This window comes from Phyllostomus discolor, chromosome 10 (assembly GCF_004126475.2).
Source record: "Phyllostomus discolor isolate MPI-MPIP mPhyDis1 chromosome 10, mPhyDis1.pri.v3, whole genome shotgun sequence".
NCBI classification, from domain to species: Eukaryota; Metazoa; Chordata; class Mammalia; order Chiroptera; family Phyllostomidae; genus Phyllostomus; species Phyllostomus discolor.
Window position 1 is genome coordinate 416969 of NC_040912.2, and position 20182 is coordinate 437150.

General features: G+C 68.3%; 1 protein-coding gene across 2 annotated transcripts; it reads left to right on the forward strand.

Moving 5' to 3' along the window:
- The first annotated feature begins 1248 nt into the window (after window positions 1-1248).
- CCM2 (CCM2 scaffold protein) lies at window positions 1249-20019 on the forward strand. 2 transcript variants are annotated; one of them, XM_028504183.2, is made up of 10 exons: window positions 1249-1389; window positions 13580-13753; window positions 13919-14002; window positions 14316-14499; window positions 16037-16173; window positions 16748-16883; window positions 18516-18573; window positions 18846-18948; window positions 19128-19266; window positions 19537-20019. In XM_028504183.2, the coding sequence occupies exons 1-10, from the start codon at window positions 1360-1362 to the stop codon at window positions 19815-19817; spliced, it is 1326 nt and encodes a 441-aa protein (XP_028359984.1). In that variant the 5' UTR covers window positions 1249-1359; the 3' UTR covers window positions 19818-20019. The 2 variants fall into 2 exon arrangements, with proteins under 2 accessions (XP_028359984.1, XP_035866257.1); XM_036010364.1 differs by lacking the exon at window positions 1249-1389 and adding an exon at window positions 11709-11918.
- The last annotated feature ends 163 nt before the right edge of the window (window positions 20020-20182 follow it).

Genomic DNA, 20182 nt, shown 5'->3' on the forward strand with positions numbered 1-20182 from the left:
CGGCTGCCGCGCGCCTCGGAGGTCCCGGTGGGGACGGAGTTCAAGGCTAGTGCTCGGTGCGGCCAGGCGCGCCGCGAGCCTGCCAACCCGGTCGTGGACGGGGCCCCGGGGCGGCGAGAAAGCGGGCTTTGTGCGCAACGGAGTCAGGGGCGGCCCGCTTCCAAGTAACGGGAGGACCCCTTTGCTTTCAGAATTCCCGTCTCTGCCCTTTTCAAGTGCAATCTCTAAATACTTCCCGAGGGCTCGGGTGCCCTCGCTCTGACCATCTCCCCGAGTCCTGGGGAGGCAAGGGCCCGGCCTGGCACCTGACTCCAAATCGCACGACCTCCCGGCACCTTGTGCAGGCGGAGGAGGCGTGCGCAAGGGCCCGGCTCCACCCCGCAGAGCAGGAAACGAGAGAATGCGGAGCCGAGAGCAAGACACTGGCAGCTGGCACAGGACCCCTCAGTGAAAAAACAGTCGAGACAGACGTCGGTCCGCTGGGTGTCGGTTTACACTCTCTGCGCTGCAGGGCTCCTGCCGGCATCCGGGTGTAGCCGGCAAGATAGCGGGCCTGCCGCCGCTGACTGCAGTTTGCATTGGGCTTTCGGGCAAACCACCCGGCTCTAGCTGACGCTAAGCGTTTACGTTTTACTCTGTTTCGTTCCGATAGGGTCTGGACGTGTGAGTGTGCAGCCTCGGGAGCTTCCCGGGTGTAACTCGAAACTGTCCGCCAACGCGGGGGACCGCCCCGGGTTGGCGGATGGCAGGTTTGACTAACAAGAGAAGGGAACCAAGTTCTCACCTTCCTGTTAGGACCGCCCCTCCAGCTGCCCCGCCCCTCGTCCTCGGAGGCCCCGCCCCTCCCCAGACCGTTCGCTCCTTCATGTTAGCCTCTCCCACTTGCCCCGCCCTTCCCGCAGGCCCCGCCCCATAACCCCCTCCCAGCGTTTCCCGTCGGCCTGAGCTTGGCCTCCCTGAGCGCAAGGCAGGCCGGGAAGTTGGCAGTCATAAAGATGGCGGCGGAATCGAAAAGCTGGAGCCGCTCCCGCGGCCCCGAGGGGCAATGGGCGGGCTGAGGGCGAAGTAGGGGCGTGGCAGGCGCGCTCCCGCAGCTCTGAAGGGGCGGGGCGGGGCCGGCGCGATCTCGCCGCTCTGAAAGGTTGGGGGCGGGGCGTGCGGGGGGCGGGGCCGCGCCCTCGGCCCGGAAGTGCGGGGTGCGGACGGCCCCTGGCGGCCGCGGGCGGAGACGGCGGCAGGGCGGGCGGGCGGCGCAGGAACGCGGCCGCGGCGGCCGCGGGGCCCGGGAGAGCATGTAGCGGTCGCGGGGGGCGCGGGGCTCCCGGGGCGGGCCGGGCCGCGGGGACCGCTCGCGGCGACATGGAGGAGGAGGGCAAGAAGGGCAAGAAGGTGCGTCCTCCCGGGGGCCGGGCGGGGGGCGGCGGGCCGGGCTCGGGGGCACGGGGAGGCTCCCGGGGGCCGGCCTTCGGTCTGCCGGCGCCGGGCGGCCGCGGAGGGAGGTCCCGGCGCACGCCCCGGGGGCGAGCGCGGCGGGCAGGCCCGGCCGGGCGGGCGGCGGAGCGGGTCCCCGCGGAGGGTAGGAGGCGCGCCCCGGGACAATGCCGTTAGGGGGTCCTCTGCCGGGCGGCGCGGCGGGGGAGGAAGGGGCCACGCCTTTCCGCCCCTTCCGGGCAGTGACTCCCCCAAACCCAGGCTCTCCACATGGCCTGTCCCGGGCCAGTGCCCAGGGATGCAGAGGAGCTGGCCCTGCGTGCGGGTCAGAAAGTCATCCAGGGCTGGGACCTTAGGGACAGTGGCTGTAAGCTTAAGGTACGACCCTTGGCTGCTGGGTGTCTGCAAGCTTCGGATTCCGAGTAAGACCAGAAGCTGTGCCCCAGGTGCGGCCCGCTCACGGTTCGGTTTTCTCCGCCTGACACCACCCGAGTGATCCCAGTGACCTCGGTCCGCAGCTGGATTTGGGACACAGTGCAGGAGGCGCCTCCGTTTAGGTTAGTCTTTGAGATGTGGCTTAATTACGGGGTGGAGCGGGCGATAAAGAGGCTCAGCGTTTTAAGGAGACCGAAATAACCACGTGGGAGAAGCTATCATTAAAATGGAAAGTGGGTTTCAACGAAATGTGTCTTTTTCAAATACAGGCTTTATAACCTGCTGAAGTGTCTTACCTATCATTTTTGGTTTAGTAGACGTGTGTGTGCGCACTTTCGTGTTCCAGTGTGAAACAGACCGTGGTTAAGTCCTGTGATGTTGTTACATCAGAGGCAGCTGTGTCCATCAGTTGAGCTGCTGGCCACCTCCCTTGCAAGGTGCCCCCTGCCCGGGGTCGTGTGGCGCCGCCTCTCTCGCCGTGTGTGCTCCTCCCGAGTCGGGAGCAGCACATCCACGCTGCACGTTCAGTGTGGCGGCGGTAACCTACAAAGACGTTTGCGCCTGGAAGACCACCCCAGGAAGCGGTTCGGCCCAAAGTGTGAGTCTGCAGAGGGATGCTGCCCCCTGCAAAGGGGGCGAGCTCTAAGTTTTGCGCCAAAGCTGGTAGAAGGCCCTAGAAGGAATCCAGTCAGCTCCCTCCTTCCCTGTCACGGAGAGCCATGTCGGCCAGGGCCTGTACAGGAGGTGGCCTGTCCCCAGCCCTGGGGGCCGCCAGCCCAGTTCCAGCAGAGCACCAGGCTCTGCCACAGCGAGGCTGAGCATCTTTCCCCTCTGCCCAGGAGAGCCGCCGGGTTAGCGCCCCCGGGGGCAGGATGGGGTCGACTGGGTTTCTTTCAACCTCCCACCAGCTCCGGCAGGGACATCGCACCACTTAGCAGTATTGACAGAGAAAGAAGCAGACATTCCCGTGCTTTTGGACTGGAAGTGAAAAAACAGTAAAACGCAAGAATTTCGGAGCTGGGGCCGTGGAAAGGTGTAGGCACAGGGAAGCTTGCTGACAATTCCATTGTCCGTCAGGGGAGATTCATCGTCTCCGTGAGAGGATACATAGTTGCCTTGGGCAGGAGCGAGCGTGTTTCTCTGCTCTGCCACCGCCACCGCCCCAGTTCCTTTTCCCACAGGCAGCCTGCGCAGGGCTCTGGGACGGGGATTCCTATTCAGGCCGCCACTCAGCACACTTTCCTAGTGCCCCGTGCCACTCGCAAGCGGGGGGAGCCTCTCCGCTCTGCTCCCCCATTCGATGTGAGGTCACCTCCCACTCCCAGAACTTGGTGTTAAGTCCTTTTTGTGTGGGAAGCGAACCAGAGACGCTATTCTAAAACATATCACAGGTCCAAGCTGAAACAGCGGAAGCAATGACTTAAGAGTTTTATGAAAGTGCAGCTGGACATTTGAGTTCTCCTCCCAAGTCAGCGCCTCACAAGACGCAGACGTAACCCTTTAAAAGTGTGCACCATGGGCCCTGTCGGGTCCTCAGATACTGGCCTTGCTGCTCCTCAAGCAGTTGCCGGGGCGTGCTGTAACAGGGCCCGATTGCCCTGGGCAGGGGGCAGCCAGCTGCCAGAGGACCAGTAGAACCAAGTGGGCTTCATATAGAGTGGCCCCAGGCACAGTACTGTCCTTTCTGAGGCTACGCTGGTGCATAGGATGAGGGCGACTGGAGCCCCCGCCATGCCCATGGGAGCCGCTGGGTGATGGGGATGCAGGAGGAGCCTGCCTGGGGGGGGGGGGGGGGGTGGCTGCGGGCATGCCTGGGGGTGACCGTGGGGACAGACGCCTGCTGGGCGCTAGCGGCCTGGGCCGGAGACTCCTGCCCGGAGGTCTCCGAGCGACTGGGGCCTTGCAGAGCACAAGTCCTGGTCTGGGGTTCAGAGAATAAACCTGCCTCCTTGCAGAACAGGCCCAAGTCCTGTGAGTTTTGACACCATCCTGTCAGGATGTAGCTCCTTTTTGTAAGAAACGTCGCTGTGCACTTGAGTTGGATTGTGTGTGGTTTTATAAAGACGTGTGTGTGACTCCGTGGAGGATTGCAGCCCGGGGGCAGCCACCACCAGGCCTCAGCCCTGTGCGGGTCCCCACTCCTCCCGCGCGGGCTGCTGTTGGGCTGCAGGCCGCCCCACGGCCGGCCAGGAATTCAGCCTGAACAGAATGAAGTGTTTCCACATTGATCTGGCGTATTTGCAGTCTTCAGGAAGAGCAGGTGTGCTGTGCCCTGGAAACGTGGGGCTGGGTCTGAGAGGGTGATGCCGGGTCATTCGTCTCCTCACGCTCGACGGTGGGGTTTGCCGAGTTCCGGTCTCGGAGACGCTGAGATTTTATGGGTGAGACGACAGGGTCTGTGAGGTTGAGGTTGCTGTCACTCACCCTAGACACAGAGGGGAGGTGGCCGAATGCTCCGGCAGTGGGTGCTCATTGCTCGTTGCTCTGCGCTTGTGTGAATTTCTGAGAATTTCCACATGAAAAGTGGGGAGAAGAAGGTCCCGTAGATTGTGGGCCCCGAGTCGCCAGCCCCTGCAGCTGCTGCTCCCCCGTCGCCTGGGGACAGGCAGAGGGTCGCTGGGGAGCGAGTGAGGAGCCTCTCAGTCACGGAGACGTCGGGCCGCAGCACAGAGAGCACCTTGGGATGACCCCCCGCGCCCCAGCCTCACACGGCACCAGCCCCTGGCGGCTCGGCTCGGGCGCACGAGTGGGGCCACCCCGTGCCCGGGGGCTGTGAGCCGGGCAGCCGTGTCCCCCAGGTTCCTGTGTGGAGGCCTGACCCCGGCACCGAGGCAGGGGTGTTGGGAGGTGAGCTTAGGTGGGCTCAGCGGGTGGCCCCCATCCCGTGTGACCTCCGTCCTTATCAGAAGAGGACAGAGAGCCGCCGGGGGTGCGCATGCAGCAGGAGGACCATGTGGGGCAGTGGGGAGAAGACCTGTCTCCCCGCCCCGGGGAGCGGCCCTGGGGCCCAGCCCTGCCTGTGCCCGGCGCGCGGCCTCCAGCCCTGGAGGGCAGGGCTGTCGGCTGGGGGAGCCGCAGCCTGTGGTCCTCGGTCCCGGTGGGCTAGGGCAGCGAGGGATTTCGCAGCAAGCCCAAGGTGCCCGGCTGATGTGACAGGAACCTGGTGTGGTGGCCCTGGGCTGGGACCGTGGCTGGGACGTGGTCCCTAGCCTGGAGGTCTGAGGACCAGTCTCCACAGCTGCCCCTGACACGGGGGGGCCGCCGTGTGCGCTCTGTGCCGGTCGCTGTCCTGAGCGCCGTGGGCGGGCGTGGGCCCTCCTCTGCGGCCGCGCTCAGCCGTCCCTCCGGCAGGAGCGGCGCTCAGATTTCCTGGGCCGCAGTGGCTGAGGGGCTGAGACGGAGTCGCCAGCTGAGCGGAAACACAAAGACGTGTTTTCTTACGCCGAGCCGGTGGCCACATGCTGCAGTTTCCCGGTGCCTGAGCAGCCAGCCGCGGGGCTGGGATTAGACACCCGATCGCAGGCGCCAGCGGCAGAGGGGGCGTGAGCTGATCCTCCCCAGCAAGTAGGAGGTGGGAGTCGGCTTTTGTTCGAGGCTTACGTGGCGGCACGCGGGGTGGATCTTGTGGTCGAGGAGGGCAGCAGCCGTGGAATCCGGGAAGTGCGGGAAGAAAACGGACTCGGACCGAGGTGTTGCTGCTGCTCCCCAAAACCTGGTGTGGGTGTCCCTCACGGGTGGGAGGGGCCGTCTCGCCGCTGCCGTTGCTCTTGACAGAGAAGGAGGGAAACCGTGACTGATCCGAATCTACAGTCGGAAGTTCCGTGCTGGTGTTTTCCCAGAAATGCAGTGGCTCGGGGCGCTCTGCTTACGTGGTGGGGTGCAGCCTGTTCCTCCCACGCTCGCACAGACCTGCGTGTCAGGTGTGCGGCCCTCCGGGTCACCTGTCGGGAGATGCTCCAGCTCTGACTGTGTCTCTCCCTGCTGGCAGTCGCTGTGCCACTCGAGACAGCTCCCCGTTTTGTGTTCCGAGGCCCACGCAGGGGCCAGGGCTGACCTGCCCCTCGAACCCTCGGCATCAGGCTGGGTTCCACATCCCTCCCCTGAGGCTGAGTTCCGGCCCTCCCTGTGGGCGGAGCACACGGCCGCCTGCTATTTCCAGCCCCGCCCCGAGTCACCATGGAAAAGCCCGAATTCCTGTCCCCCCACCGTCTGGGTCCGCCGCTGTCACACGCTTGCTGCAGCGGCGCCTCCCTGCGCAGCCCCTCTCACCCCCGCCCGCCCACCGACCTGCCCACCTTCCCGCACCTGCCACGCAGACTCGCCCGGCCTGCCACTGCCACAGGTGCTCGTTGACCGGAGCGTGGTGTTTGGTGACAGTTGTCGCTGCTGCGAGATACGCCCACCGCACATGTACGCCAGCTAAGTTCCGACAGGTGCCCACACCTGTGTGCCCCCCACACACCCTGCTGGCACCCAGGAAGTCCCTGTGCCTCTGAGGAGGCCCCGCCCCAGGCAGCCACCACTCTGCCCTCCTTGGCCGAGAGCAGCCCGTTCCATCGGAGCGGCCTGCCCAGGCCTTCACGGGGTGCACGGGTTCCCATGGCAGTGTCCTTCTGGGCAAGGCCCCTTTGACTCAGTGGTGCACCCTGGGGTCCCCCTGATCCCCGTGCACCACGCTGGGGGTGCTCTTTGTGCGTCTGCCGCGGCTGGTTCTCCACTGCCCTGTGCTGGACGGCTGGGTTCGGAGCAGCTCTGAGTGACTAGGAGGAGCTGCAGGGGCAGCTGTGAGCAGGTCCGCGTGGGCACGTTGTCATTTCCTGGGTAGACACCCGATGACGGGGTTGTCGAGTGCCGTGGAGACTGCGCAGGGTCCGGCACAGATGTGTCCCGTTCTTACTACGAGATCTTGGATCACGAAATCACAAGCACGTAACATCGCAGGGTCTGCGACATCGCAGGGTCACACTCAAGCACGCCACGTGACACTTCAGGCGCACTGTTCACGTGGCTGTCCCTCTCGTACGAGACAGTCACGCGCCCAGCAGGCCCTCCCGCCACCGGCCCCCGCCTGCTGCGCGGTCCCTGCGGACCCTGTCGGTTTCCGGGGGCGGTTAGAACCCCTGGTGGCCGTCTGGGGCTCATTTTCCCTGCAGTGCCCTCAGCCGGGGCTGCGTGTGTTTGTGAGGCTCCGTTCTTCAGTGCGTGCACATTGGGGGCCGCTGTGTCCCGACGAAACGACTCTCCTCCGCGGTATAGCGCCGTCTGTATCTCGGGGACCGTCCCTTGCTGGGGAATCTGCTCCGTCTGATGCCGGTGCCGCCACGCCGGCTCTCTGATGCTGCCCGTCTGCAGCGCGGGTCCCCGCCGTGTCTGTGGCTCTGCGTTTGAGCTGCGTCTTCTGTCAGCGGTGTGGTGGGCAGGTAGTTGTCACAGCTCACCTTTTATCTAGTCTCACAACTTCTGCCATTGATCTTTAGTACAATTATTTTTTAGGAATTATTATTTTTTTAAAGATTTTATTTTGCCCTGGCTGGTGTGGCTCAACGGATTGAGTGCTGGCTTACAAACCAAAGGGTCGCCAGTTTGATTCCCAGTCAGGGCACAGGCCTGGGTTGCAGGCCAGGCCCCCAGTAGGGGGCGCGTGAGAGGCAGCCACACGCTGATGTTTCTCTCCCTCTCCCACCCTCCCTTCCCTGTCTCGCTGCAAACTTACTTTCAGAGAGAGGGGAAGAGCGGGAGAGAAACACGGACCGGTTGCCCGTCGTGCGCCCCCTGCTGGGAGGAGCTGGGAACGGGCCAGTGGTCTTCTTGCTCCGGGCCGATGCCCCGCCCCGGGCCGCGCCGGTGGGGCCAGCATGAGGACTGACGGGGGGCTGTGTTCGCCTGCTGCCTTGCTGTCCGTTTTCGGTTTCCTCTCCCGCTCTGTTCCTCCTTGTCCGTCTGGGCTGCGTATTTTCAGCGCTCCATTCGGTGACCCTTAGCTGCCCCTCCGGGCCACGGCGCGCCACCCTGACCTGTGCCGGCTCTCGGCGACGGGGCCCCTCCGCGGTGCCGTCCCCTCACCCGTCCGGCCCCTCTGGCTCGGCAGCACGCGTTTGCTTCGTCTCAGCCCCTCCTGGGCGTGCTTCAACCCAGCGCGACAGCGTGTTTGCTGGAGACCGTGGGTTTTTCGCGCCCGTCTGTGGAAATACCTTCAGGCGCACGTGGAGGGTGCAGGAGCAGCGCCCACAGACGTCCGCCCGACGCCGTTGCCAACTCTCCCGACCCGCTGAAGACTCTGCGGTCTCGGTGCCCGGGGCCCTTTGTCCTCGGCGGCGTCTCCAGCCTCGCCCGCGGTGTCCGGCTCTGCCGGGACGTCCACGCGGTGCCGCCCCGCCCGCCCCCCCCCCCCCCCCCCCGCGCTGGTGCTGTGCCCGCGGCCGGGTCTCTCCGCCGCAGGTTCCTGCTGGTGCTGGCGGGACTCACAGCCACGGCCCTTCACTCTCCTTTCCACTCGAAGCTCCGACTGCCCCACACCCGGCCGGTGGGCGCACCCTGGGCTGGCTCCGTGTGCCCCGCTTCTCGTCGTGGTAGGAGCCCCCCGACTCACAGCCTGCCCCCCCCCCGACTGTCTGGTAGGAGCCCCCCGACTCACAGCCTGCCCCCCCCCCCACTGTCTCTGAGGCGGTGCAGTCGTGTTGGAAGTGCACTCGCCGCGCTGAGGGGCTGGCGTCCCCTGACGGGCCCCCGCCGCCCTTTGCCCCTGGCCCACGCTTGCTCCCACGTGGTGGACCCGGCCCTGAACGGGGCGCGGCTCCCGGGAGCTCTGGCTGCCTTCCGTGGGGGAGCCGTTTAGAAGCCTCGGTCTGGGCTGCTGGGTGTGTGGGTGCCCTGCGGCCCCGAGCCCACAGCCTCGTCTGGGGAGCACCCTGGGGCTGTCCACTCCCTGACGGACGGACGGATGGACGGACGCCTCTCGGGGCTCTTTTCTCCTCCGAGCTCTGGGAGACGACCTCTCCTCCTTCCCGTTCAAGGCTGAACGGCGCCTCCTCCTGGGGGTCACTGGGCCTCACGGACCCGCAGCCTGTTTGTGGGCGGCTGTCACTTTGCTCGGGCCGGCAGCCCGGCCGGCAGCCTGCGGCTGCTCTCGCGTGCGTGGGGGCGTGTCTGCGGCACCGGCTCCCGGAGCACACGCGGCCACACGCAGCCTTGTCCTGGCAGGTGCCGGCACGCTGCCCGGGCCGCAGCAGTCGCACCAGTTTGCGTCTCCTTTAAAAAATTTGTTTTCGTTGTATTCTTTGGTGTCTTTCCGGTGTATTGACAACAGCTTATGAGAACACTCGTTTTCCGGTAACCTCACCCGCATAGCATGTTAGCAAGCTGTGGAGGGTTTGCCCAGCCGGCAGATGAAAATGGCAGTTGCTGATCATTTTGGATTTTATTTTCCAAATGAACCTAAAATTTCTTTTTTTAATGTTCTCAATTTTTATTTTATTTTATTTTATTTAAATTGTTGTTCAGTGAACTTAAAATTTCTTTAAAAATTTTTTATATCTCAGAAAAACCCCAGCAAGATATATCCAGGGAACCATAATGACAAGACCCCTGTCCTCGGGAAGCAGCGGTTACGGCACTCTCAGGCCGCGACCCCGCACACGCACACGCACGCACACGCACACGCACCGCTCAGCGTCCGTGCCCACCTCCTGCTTCCTCCGAGGTGGTTTCAGACGCCCCCTCCCTGCCCACCAGGCGCCGTGCTTCCTGGAGAACCTCCCCCACTGTCTGGGGCATCTCAGTGCCACGAGGTCGGGAGACCCCCGTGCCGTTTCAGGGGGAGGAGGGCAGTGGTCTCGCCACCTGCGGGGCCGCCCCTCCGAGGGTGCCCGCCATTTCTGTGCTGCGTCTGGCCTGAGCGGAGCCGGTCAGTGCGGGGCGTCCTCGGGGTCAGTCAGGGACGGGGTCGCCTGGGAGGAGGTGGAGAAGCCAAGTCCCCAGTTCTGGAGACCCTTCCAGAGCTCCCACTGTGATTTTTTTCTTTATTTTAGAGAGAGGGTCAGTGAAGCAGAAAGGGAGAGAAACATCCACACGAGAGAGGAATATCGATTGGCTGCCTCCTGTGTGCGTCCTGACTAGGGGCCGAACCTGTAACCCAGGCACGTGCCCCGACCGGGAATCGAACCGGCCACCTTTCAGTTTGCAGGACGACATCCAACCAGCCGAGCCACTCAGGCCGGGGCCACTGTGCTTTAGTACTTGTTACGAGGAGCCGACAGCGGGCCCGTTCCTGGGGAGTTCTGTTTTTGTTTTTAAAAATTTACTTATTAGAGAGGGAGGGAGGGAGGGACATCGATTTGTCGTTCCGCATGCTGACACGTTTGTGGGTGGAGGCTTGCATGGGCCCCGGATGCAGACCGAACCAACCGTCCCGTCGGCACGTCCCCATGGCACTACGACCGCTGAGCTGCCTGGCCATGGTGCAACGTGTGTTTCTGAAGGTCACGCTACTTTGAAATAATCCCAAACCTGAGAAAAGCTGCGAGAATGGCACGAGGAACGCCGGTGCCTCTGCCAAGTGAGCGCGCAGGCTGTGTCCGTGAGGAAGCCGGGCCGGGTGCCGGTGCGCGCCACTCCTGTGCTGCCTGCTCGTGCACCCCCGAGGGCCAGGTCCACCACTCGGGTCCCTTGTGGGCGCCCGTCGCTGGGGGCCAGGCTGCTGTCTGGCCACTCCCAGCACTGCGTCCCGTGGGTGCAGGATGGGCTCCGTGCGGAACTGAGGCACCCGCCAGGTGGCGCGTCTGCCCCACCGGAGGATCTGGGACGGCGCCCCTCGGCCGAGGTGTCCAGTGTGCTGGGCTGTGGGCGGCCCGCAGGCGCCGCTGCAGACAGCTTCAGCCTTCGTGGTGGGGACCAGGTGAGGTCCTGCCCCGCCCGCAGTGTGGGAGCCGAGCGCCCCGACGTCCGGGGGTCAGGCCTGGGGCCGCCCACTCACGGAGGTGTCTGGGTTTTGTCCTGACGAGGAGGGCTCCTCCCACCTCCCAGGGACCTCTTTCCAAAGGAGACTCCTGCGAACCAGGGACCGGAGATGGAGCGCCTGTTGTTGGGGTGGCACCGCAGCGCACAGCTGTCCGTGCCCCGCGCTGGTTTCTGGTGCGTTCCGCCGAGAGCGCCACCGGGCGCTTCTGAAGCCAGAGCACTCAGCGCTCGCTGGGGGGTTGGGGTGAGGAGCAGCAGCCAGAGCAGCTAGGAGACAGAGGGGTGGGGCGGGGGGGGGGGGGCGCTGTGCAGCACCCGCCTCGGCCTCAGAACTCCCCCACCCCACCCCCCGCGGCTCGGTCACTGGGCCCCCAGCGCCGGCAGTAGCCCCGCTGCCACCGCCACGGACCTGTCTGGGCCTGCAGAAGTGGGAGTGGGGGGACCCGTCCCCTCTCGGACAGCAGGGTGGACAGCAGGCAGGTCAGGGACATAAGTAAGGGCAGACGAGCCTTGTGCACGCAAAAGCGGGGATGACTCTGCAGCGACCTGGGCGGCGAGGAAGCTGCTTCCCCGTCACTCAGGCCCAGAAGCCGGGGCCGGTGCCCGCGGCCTGGGGACGCCGCCAGAAGTGAGAGACAGCGAGTCGGGGGCGACACTCGCAGCTCACGGAGCGGAAGGTAAACATTCGTTGCATAAGGTTCTCCCCGAAATAGAACCCAACCCCGTGACCCGAGAGGAGCAGCGCAGGCAGGAAGTGGGGCAGGCAGCTCGCGGGAGCAGACGCGCGGGCGGCTCTTCCACGTGTGGCGGGGCCGCGCGCACTCGCACGCGTGTGCTGAGCCGGAGACTCGGGTTCCTCTCGGGGTCGCCCCCGACGTGGCGGGGCGGCCCCCGCGGCGCGTCTCCGGGCGGAAGCAGACGGCCGCCGGGGCCGCCGTCCTTCCGGTGCCTCCGCCGGTGCCAGCCTCCGCCTGCGGCGCTCCGCCCGGGCGGCGGGGATGCACGGCAGCTGTCGGCCCAGGGGGGGCGACCACAGCGCCCCCGCGGGAGCCGCTCCTCCCGCAGACGCCCCGCGGGGCGGGCCCACGGAGAGCGAGGTGGGCGCGGGGCGAGGGGTGGGGGTTCCGGCTGGCTTCCGCGTCAGAACCGGGCCTGCGGGCGGGCGGGGAGCGGCGGGCGGCTGGCCGGGCTCAAGCAGCCGGGGTCGGGAGTAAGGGGCCGCAGGAGTCACCGCTGCGGGGACCAGAGTCTGCGTGTGGACGGACTCGCGGTCAGCCACGACCCAAGACCCGACCTGGAAAGTAACTCGGGGGGAAAGGTCAGGAAAAGCACGCCCACGGCCGCGGGCCCACGCCTGGAACTCCGTCCACGGCCCTGCGAGGGGCGGCGGGCGCGCCCCCGCAGGTCTGAGCACCGCTGAGCCCCGCTGCTTCCGCGGCCTCTGCGGCTCCTGCAGAGGCTCCATCCGAGCGTCGGGCGCCTTCTGCGGCTGCGCGGGTCCTCCGGTCTTCCGGGGTCAAAGGTTACAAGGCCCTTCTGGCGGTGGCGAACCTGGGCGTCCGGTAGAGTTAAGGGGTTGCAGGGCCGCAGGCATGGGTGACCCCGCTGGTCTGCAGGTCTCCGGTGCCTCAGTCCGCCGCCACCCACCGGAACCGGGGTGTTTCCGTTGGCTCCCCGGCCAGAACTTCCCTTTACGAGTTCCCGTGTGAACCAGCATCAGCCCCAAACCCTGGGGGCCCCTCGCTCGCTGTTCCTGGGGAACCTGAGTCCGTGCTGGCCGGTGTCCCATGTGGACTGGGGTTGCAGGGGTGGCTGGCTGCCCACCCGGCCAGCCCGCAGCTTCAGGGTCGGGGGTCCGGGGCTGGGGCGGTGGTCCGGGGCCGCCATGCTCGCCCTCAGGCTGGCCACCTAGGCAGCACCTTAAGAACAGGCCGGTTGGCACTCAGCTCACCGTGCAGGCACCCGGCGGCGTCTCCTCCGGGGTTCAGGGCCCGTGCACCTCCGGTGGGCTTCCGTCCCCGGTGGGGCTGTGGCCTCTGCAGGGCCTAGCCTCAGGGGCCCCAAACAAGTGTGTGTTAACCGGCTTGTACTCCTGCCCCGAGGGGGTGCCCGGGGCAGGAGGGGGGCTCCAGGTAGGGAGAGACGTGATTTCCCTCTAGAGGAGAGGCAGTGTGAGTGTTGATGACCGCTGCCCAGGGGCAGCGTGGCCGCTTCTGGGGCGTCGGCAGGGCTGGGCCTGCTGTGGGCCCAGCCGCCGTCGCCTGCGGGGCCTCTGAGGTCGGAAGGCGACCCGTGGTCTGGCGTGGCCTCCAGCTCGAGGTTCCCACGTCTGGTGGTTTCCTGCCCGTTGCAGCCCGTGTTCTCTGGTCTGACGTCCCCGGGGATGACCGGAAACGGCGGCCCTCGGCACCCGCGTGGGTGACAGCACAGGGCTGGGCGTGCAGAGGGGCAGGAGCTCTGTCACTGCAGGGGGAGGGGGCGGGCGGGGGCCTTCCCCATCGGCTGCCCACGCTGCAGCCTTGGCCGCCCCTGCCCGGGCCTCTCGGGTCCTGGAGTGCGGTGACCTGCAGAGCCCAGAGGTCGGGGGAGGGCCTCCTTCCTGCCCTCTTCCCGCCCGCCGGGAGCTGGCACCTGCCCGTCCAAGTGCCGGCGCACAGGAGAGGGCCCAGCAGGCCACGCGGGCGTCTGGGCGCTCTCCCCGCAGCCCACGCGGCCACTGCGCCCGGCAGTAACCGCAGCCGCCGCCCTCTGCCCGCAGCCTGGGATCGTGTCGCCCTTCAAGCGCGTCTTCCTCAAGGGCGAGCGCGGCCGAGACAAGAAGGCGCACGAGAAGGTGACGGAGCGGCGCCCCCTGCACACGGTGGTGCTGTCCCTGCCCGAGCGGGTGGAGCCCGACCGGCTGCTGAGCGACTACATCGAGAAGGAGGTGAAGGTCAGTGCGTCCGGCCCCGCCGGGCTGTGTCCATCTGTCCCTCAGGCTTCTCCAGCACGGGGGCGCCTCCCGGGGGCTGGTGGTGGCCGAGAGGCCGGGGCGCCGGTGGCCGGGCCCCGCTGGCTGGCCGCCATCCTGACGGCCCCTCCCTTCGCTCGCGCCCAGTACTTAGGTCAGCTGACGTCCATCCCAGGGTACCTGAACCCGTCCAGCCGGACCGAGATCCTGCACTTCATAGACAATGCGAAGGTAGCCCGCCTCCCCACCCAGCCTCTGGCGGGCAGGGGGCCCGCTTCACCTCCGGCCCGCAACCTCTGACCCTGGGCCCCCGGGGCCATGAGAGACAACCAGTCCCATCGAGTTCGGTTCCTCCGTCCGAATGAGACTTCGTTCCCAGACGTGGGGCTCGTGTTCAGGGCCGTTCCCACATGGTTTTAATGACACCCAGACCCTGTGCCTCATCGGTCCGAGTCCTTGGGCCTTCCCCTGGACACCCCAGGGTGCATGCCGGGGGGCGGGGGCCAGCATCTCAGCAAGGCTGACGCCTGGTCGCCTCTTGCAGAGGGCCCACCAGCTCCCCGGACACGTGACGCAGGAGCACGACGCCGTCATCAGCCTGTCCGCCTACAACGTCAAGCTGGCCTGGAGGGACGGCGAGGACACCATCCTCAGGGTCCCCATCCACGACATCGCGGCCGTGTCCTACGTGCGGGACGACGCCTCGCACCTGGTGGTCCTGAAGACAGGTACGGCCCAGGGGGCGGGGCCTCGGCGGCCGCAGCTGCGTCTCCGCTGCGGGGGGGGGCCCGCGTGGGGCAGAGCTCCGAGGACAGTCCCTGCCTGCCGTGTCCGAGGAGCGGCCCTCCCGTCCCTGAGGTCAGTGTCGGCTGGAGGAGGGCAGGACGGGGAGAGCCGAGGGACGGGTGCTGAGCCTTGTTCTCCGCCCGGTGCTGCCTTCTCTGGGGTAGGGGGTGTCCTCTGGTGTCCAGACCAGTGGGGCCCCGACACAGGTGGACTGGAGGCCGGCGTCCGGGCCCTGCCTGGCCCCTGGGTCCTCCGGGAGGAGGGCTGTGTGGGTGAGGCCCGGCCCTCCCGGGCCCTCGGGCTGCGGGCTGGTCTGCGTGGAGAGGGTCCGAAGGGCTTTCTCTGGCCTCACCCCTCCACCGCAGTGGGGCCGCCTCCCTGGGCACCCCGGACAAGCTGCCCTGAGGAGTAGGCGCTGGGCCCTCCCGGTGGGGGCCCAGGGTTGGTGCTGCAGCACAGACTCCGTCCCCGGGGCCAGCCGTCCCCGTGCACCCAGCCGTGCACCAGGCAGCACAGGGGGAAGGTCGGTTTTTTGGGGGGGTGGGGGGTGCGGGGGCCGCTCTTCAGAGCCCTGCTCCGGGAGAGGCGCCTGCACTGCTGCCCTGGAGCGCAGGCAGCCCTGCAGGGTAGGGGGCGGTCAGGGAGCGCCCACCTGTGCACTGAGGGGTGCTGCTGGCCACCCCGCCGTGGCCGCCCCAGTCGCAGCCCCCGGGCTTCAGGCTGCTGCACCCGGCACCTTGGGCACACACACACACCTGCTCACACACCTGCTCACACGCCTGCTCACACGCACACTCACACACACACCTGCTCACACGCCTGCTCACACACACACTCACACACCCACCTCACACCCCTGCTCACACACCTGCTCACACACACACTCACACACCCACCTCACACCCCTGCTCCGTCACCCACGCTGAGCGAGCGCCCCTCCGCCCCGTCCCCCCCGCGGGTGTCCGCCGGGTCTGCTCGGTGGTGGCTGGCGTTTGTCGGCCTCGGTCCTGAGAGCCGGCGGTTCCTGTGGCTCGGCCTGGTGGGGAGGCCGTGCTGGGGCGCCTCGTCCGGGCTGCACTGTCACCGTGAAGGCGGCGGGGGGCGGGGGGGGGGGCGTCCACGCCCACGGCACAGATGTGGCCACGGCACAGCCGCGTGGGCGGGGCTCTCGGTCCAGGTCCCGCCTCCTAACTCTGCCCCTCACACACTCTTTGCGCCTTGCCTCAGTTTCCCCACGTCCCGTCAGGACCAGGTCCCCGGCCCACTGTCTACTGCCCAGGGCCCTGTCAGCACCTGCTTGGGGGCAGGTCCCAGGGAGCCGGGAGCCCGCAGTCTGCCTGCCTGGCCTAGGCTGTTTGTCCGTCTGTGTGCAGAGGCCAGCCGGTCAGGGAGGGCAGTGTCGCCGTGGCCGGCGTGGAGATGGGTGCCCCTGGGGCCGAGCCCCCGCCCGCCCTGACCTGCGTGGTGTCGCCTTCGCAGCCCAGGACCCCGGCGTCTCCCCCAGCCAGAGCCTGTGCGCCGAAAGCCCCCGAGGCCTCGCCGCGGGCCCCCTGTCCGAGAGCGGCGTGGTGCCCGTGGAGGCCTGCTGCCTGGTGGTGCTGGCTGCCGAGAGCAAGGTCAGCAGCCCGGGCCGACCAGCCCTTGCCTGTCCAGCCAGCCCTGCCCCTGCCCCCCTCGGGCTCTGCCCACACCCGGCCCGCCCCTCCCTCCTCTGTGTGATGGGGGTCTCAGTCCCTTGCACCCCAATCGGTGACCCGTGGGTGGATTCCTGGGAGTGGCGAGTTAGGGTTTGCGGCCCTGTCAGCCACGTGAGGGCCACCAGCCTCCAGGAACCCCTTGCCGCACCCCATGGCCCCGTGTCATTTCTGCATCTGTGAGACGGCTGTGACACAGCCGGGCAGTTCCTCTTTACTGCCACCGTCCCCACCGGAAGCCCCTCTCAACCCGGCCCCGAGTCCTGGGGGCCCTGCTGCAGCAGCAGGCGCATGGAGCCTGGGGTCTCTGTCGGGGCACAGCCCCCAGCACCCCAGGCTGGGACCAGGGGTGGGCAGTGGCCGGCAGGGCGGTGGGGGAGCTACAGGGAGTGTCCTGGTGGGCTGCTGACCTCGGCCCCGGGGGGCACTTGGTCCTGGTGCCCATCGCCCGGCACCGAGGGGTCAGGCGTCTGGGTGCCGCTCTGCCCCGTGACAGGTGGCCGCGGAGGAGCTGTGCTCCCTGCTCGGGCAGGTCTTCCAGATCGTGTACACGGAGTCCACCATCGACTTCCTGGACAGAGCCATCTTCGACGGGGCCTCGACGCCCACCCGCCACCTGTCCCTCCACAGCGGTGAGTGGCGGCCGCGGCGGGTGGGCAGCGGGGGGCCCGCCCTCTCCCACTGGGGCTCTCCCCCACGCAGGCGGTGCCGCCCGGGCAGCGCCGGTGCGCAGGGACATGGCCGCCACGGCTCCGGGGGCCTGGGGGTGTGAGCCGACGCCTCGGCTTCCGGGCTCTGCCTTTGCGGTCACGTCGCCGGCAGGGTGAGCCCAGACAGGTGTGAGCCCAGACAGGTGTGAGCCCCGGCCCCGGCCCGGCCGAGTGGCTCCCGGTGTGACGCTGGGGGCTGGGAGCACTCCGCTGGAGCCCCGTGTGGCTGCGGTCCCTCCACCTGACTCAGAACGGGGGCCGGGGGGCTCCCAGCATGGGGGCTGCGTGTGGCCGTCTGGACCTCCTCCCAGGCCACCCGGCTCACTCCTGGCAGGGAGGGTCCCTCCCGGGACGGAGGCTGCAGGGGCCAGGGGGGTGGGGGGGGGGGACGGCGGGGTGCGGGCGAGCGCAGGGGCCCCGGGAGCTTCGACCCCGACACCCTCGGGAGCCGCCGCGCCCCACGCACGGCTCTTCAGCGACCCGCCCACCAGCACCCAAGACGCCCCGAGCACACAGCCCACTCTCCCCGACGCGCTGCCTCTGAAACCTGGAGTTTATTAAGGACTCGTGGCTTCTGCAAGTCAGGCGCACAGAGAGGAGGTGGCGGCCCAGCAACCCGCACGGAGAGAGCCCGCCGGCCCCTCCCCAGGTCCCCCGCCGTGGCCGGGAGCCCGCCGGGCGCTCTGTGGGCTGACAGGCCCCCACGCCCCACGGCTCGGACGTGGGCGGCCCTCGGCATGCGTGGGGCGGCGCAGCGCACCTCGGGCTCCGTCTGCACACTGCCCCGCGTGTCCCTCTGAGGCTGGGGGACAGGCCGCGCCTGCCCCTCCCACTCCCGGGGCCTCCTCTGTGCTCGGGGCTCTGGCCGGGAGGCAGTGCTTCTTGGGGCCCCCCCACGCCCGCCGAGGTAGCCCCCCGGACGGGCGCCCTGCTTTGGGTCACTCTGCTGGTCATCTAACGTGCTCTCGTCCCCGGCCAGGCCATGGCGTCCTCGGGGCCCTGCCTCCGCCCGCCACCCTGACCCCTGACGGTGCTCCTGCTGCCGGCAGCAGCGTCCCAGCTTTCTCCGGTCCCCTCCGCGGTCCCACTCTCTGTCAGCTGCCTCTGCCTCAGCTCCAGCCCTGCCCGCAGTCTGTGCTGTGCGTCCTTCGGAGCGGCTGTGCCGGGCCCTCCGCCGGCCTGAGGTCCTCGGCCTCACACAGCCCTTGTCTGTCCTCAGCAGGGTCCAGGCTGGGGCAGGGGCGGGTCTTGGCCTCTGCCTCTGACGGAGCTGTGTGCCTGTGGCCGGCTGCAGGGCCGACCAGGCCGCCCATCGTGCGTGGGCTGCCACGGCGACCTGCCAGCTCAGAGGAGACGCGGTGAAAGCCCGGGCGCTGCCGGGGGAACCCACGCCGCAGGCGGGCCTTTCCTTGTCCTCGGTTCCGGGGGCCTCTGCCACCCACCCCCTGCCTCGTGGGGCCCCCAGGGGAGCCCCCAGTGCCAGGCCCGCCACTCCGTGGAGCGCTGGACCTGTTCACCGGCCGCCCATCAACCCTGCCCCGTGTTTCCCCGCAGACGACTCCTCCGCCAAGGCGGACGTGAAGGAGCCATACGAGACGGACGCCAGCACCTTGTGAGTTCCCGCCCTTCATGCGGCCCCTCCCTGTGGGTCCCTGGCCCCCCAGTCCGTCCAGGGGGCTCCCCAGAGCCACACTGCTGAGCCATCACTTGCGTGAGACCCTGCGGCGGTCACCTTCCACGTCCCTCCCTGCACCTGGTCCTTCCCTCTCCCCGGCGGTGCCCTCCCCCCACGGCAGGCCCCTCTGTCACCTGCCCCGCCCCCTGCCCTACCTGGGCCCCGCGCGCGTGTGCCGGGTGCAGGTACAGGCGGGGCCGTCCTTGCAGCTCCTTCCCCGAGTGCGTGCCCGTGGGGCCCCACGCCCAGACAGCCAGTGAGAGCGAGCTGAGCGCCACGGCCGCCGAGCTGCTGCAGGACTACATGCTCACGGTAGGCGGGGCCGCAAGGGGCGGGGCCGCAAGGGGCGGGGCCGCAAGGGGCGGGGCCGCAAGGGGCGGGGCCGCAAGGGGCGGGGCCGCAAGGGGCGGGGCCGCAAGGGGCGGGGCTGTGTGCGCCCGCGGGTGGGCGTGGCCTGGGCCTGGCCCCTGGTCACCGCCCGCTCCCCGCAGCTGCGCACCAAGCTGTCCTCGCAGGAGATCCAGCAGTTCGCGGCGCTGCTGCACGACTACCGCGACGGGGCCTCGGTGCACGAGTTCTGCATCAACCTGCGGCGGCTCTACGGGGACAGCCGCAAGTTCCTGCTGCTGGGTGAGGCCCGGGACCTGGGGGGGGGGGCGCGGGGCGGGGGCGGGGCGCCATCGCGGCCTGGAGTTCAGGCCGGTCATGGCGGCTGGCGGAGGCCCCCGACTCAGGGCGTCCTCCCGGTCTTGTCTGGAAGGGAGTGGGGCCAGAGGGGGGAGCACAGCGGGGCGGCTGGGGTGCGCTGCTCGGGTGCGCTCCGGTCTCTCCCTCCGGGACGCCCCCGGCAGGGCCGCGGCCCGGGGGACGCGTGGGGTCAGGCGTGCGCTGTGCCCGCAGGCCTGCGGCCCTTCATCCCCGAGAAGGACAGCCAGCACTTCGAGAACTTCCTGGAGACCATCGGCGTGAAGGACGGCCGCGGCATCATCACGGACAGCTTCGGCCGGTGCCGGCGGGCTGCGAGCTCCGCCTCGACCTCCACCTCCAACGGGAACAGGGCGGCGGGCAGCTCCGACGACCAGTCCGTGCCCTCCGAGGGGGACGAGTGGGACCGCATGATCTCGGACATCAGCAACGACATCGAGGCGCTGGGCTGCAGCATGGACCAGGACTCGGCCTGAGGGGCTGGTGCCTGCGGGCCGCCTGCCCGAGAGGGCCGGGGCCGGGCCGGGCAGGGCTGGGCCGCCCTACACTGTGAAGGAGACGCCGGGGGTGGGGGCGGGGGGCAGCGGCTGCCCCGAGCCGCCTGCACCCGGACAGCTGCCGTTCTCGCCCGCCATGCGGCGTCCCTGTCAGAACTCAGAGACCCAAAGAAGTCTGCTGCAATGTGAACGGTCTGTCTCCCAGTGCCTGCGTGTTTCCGGTTCCGCTGGGAGCTGGGCGTCCGTCCTGCCCGTCCAGGGCCACCGCCGCCCGCCCTGGGGAGCTGGGCTGGCCCGTGAGACCGCCAGCGGGGAGGGGGTGCCTGGGGCTTCTGCTTCCCGGA

What these genes read in the sequence shown, in the direction of transcription:
- CCM2 (XM_036010364.1), top strand. Translation starts at nt 11,820, where the DNA reads ATGCACGGCAGCTGTCGGCCCAGGGGGGGCGACCACAGCGCCCCCGCG. An exon ending in CCTGGTGGTCCTGAAGACAG is followed by an intron (nt 14,500 to 16,036) that starts GTACGGCCCAGG and finishes TCGCCTTCGCAG; the next exon opens with CCCAGGACCCCGGCGTCTCC. An exon ending in GAGACGGACGCCAGCACCTT is followed by an intron (nt 18,574 to 18,845) that starts GTGAGTTCCCGC and finishes CCGTCCTTGCAG; the next exon opens with CTCCTTCCCCGAGTGCGTGC.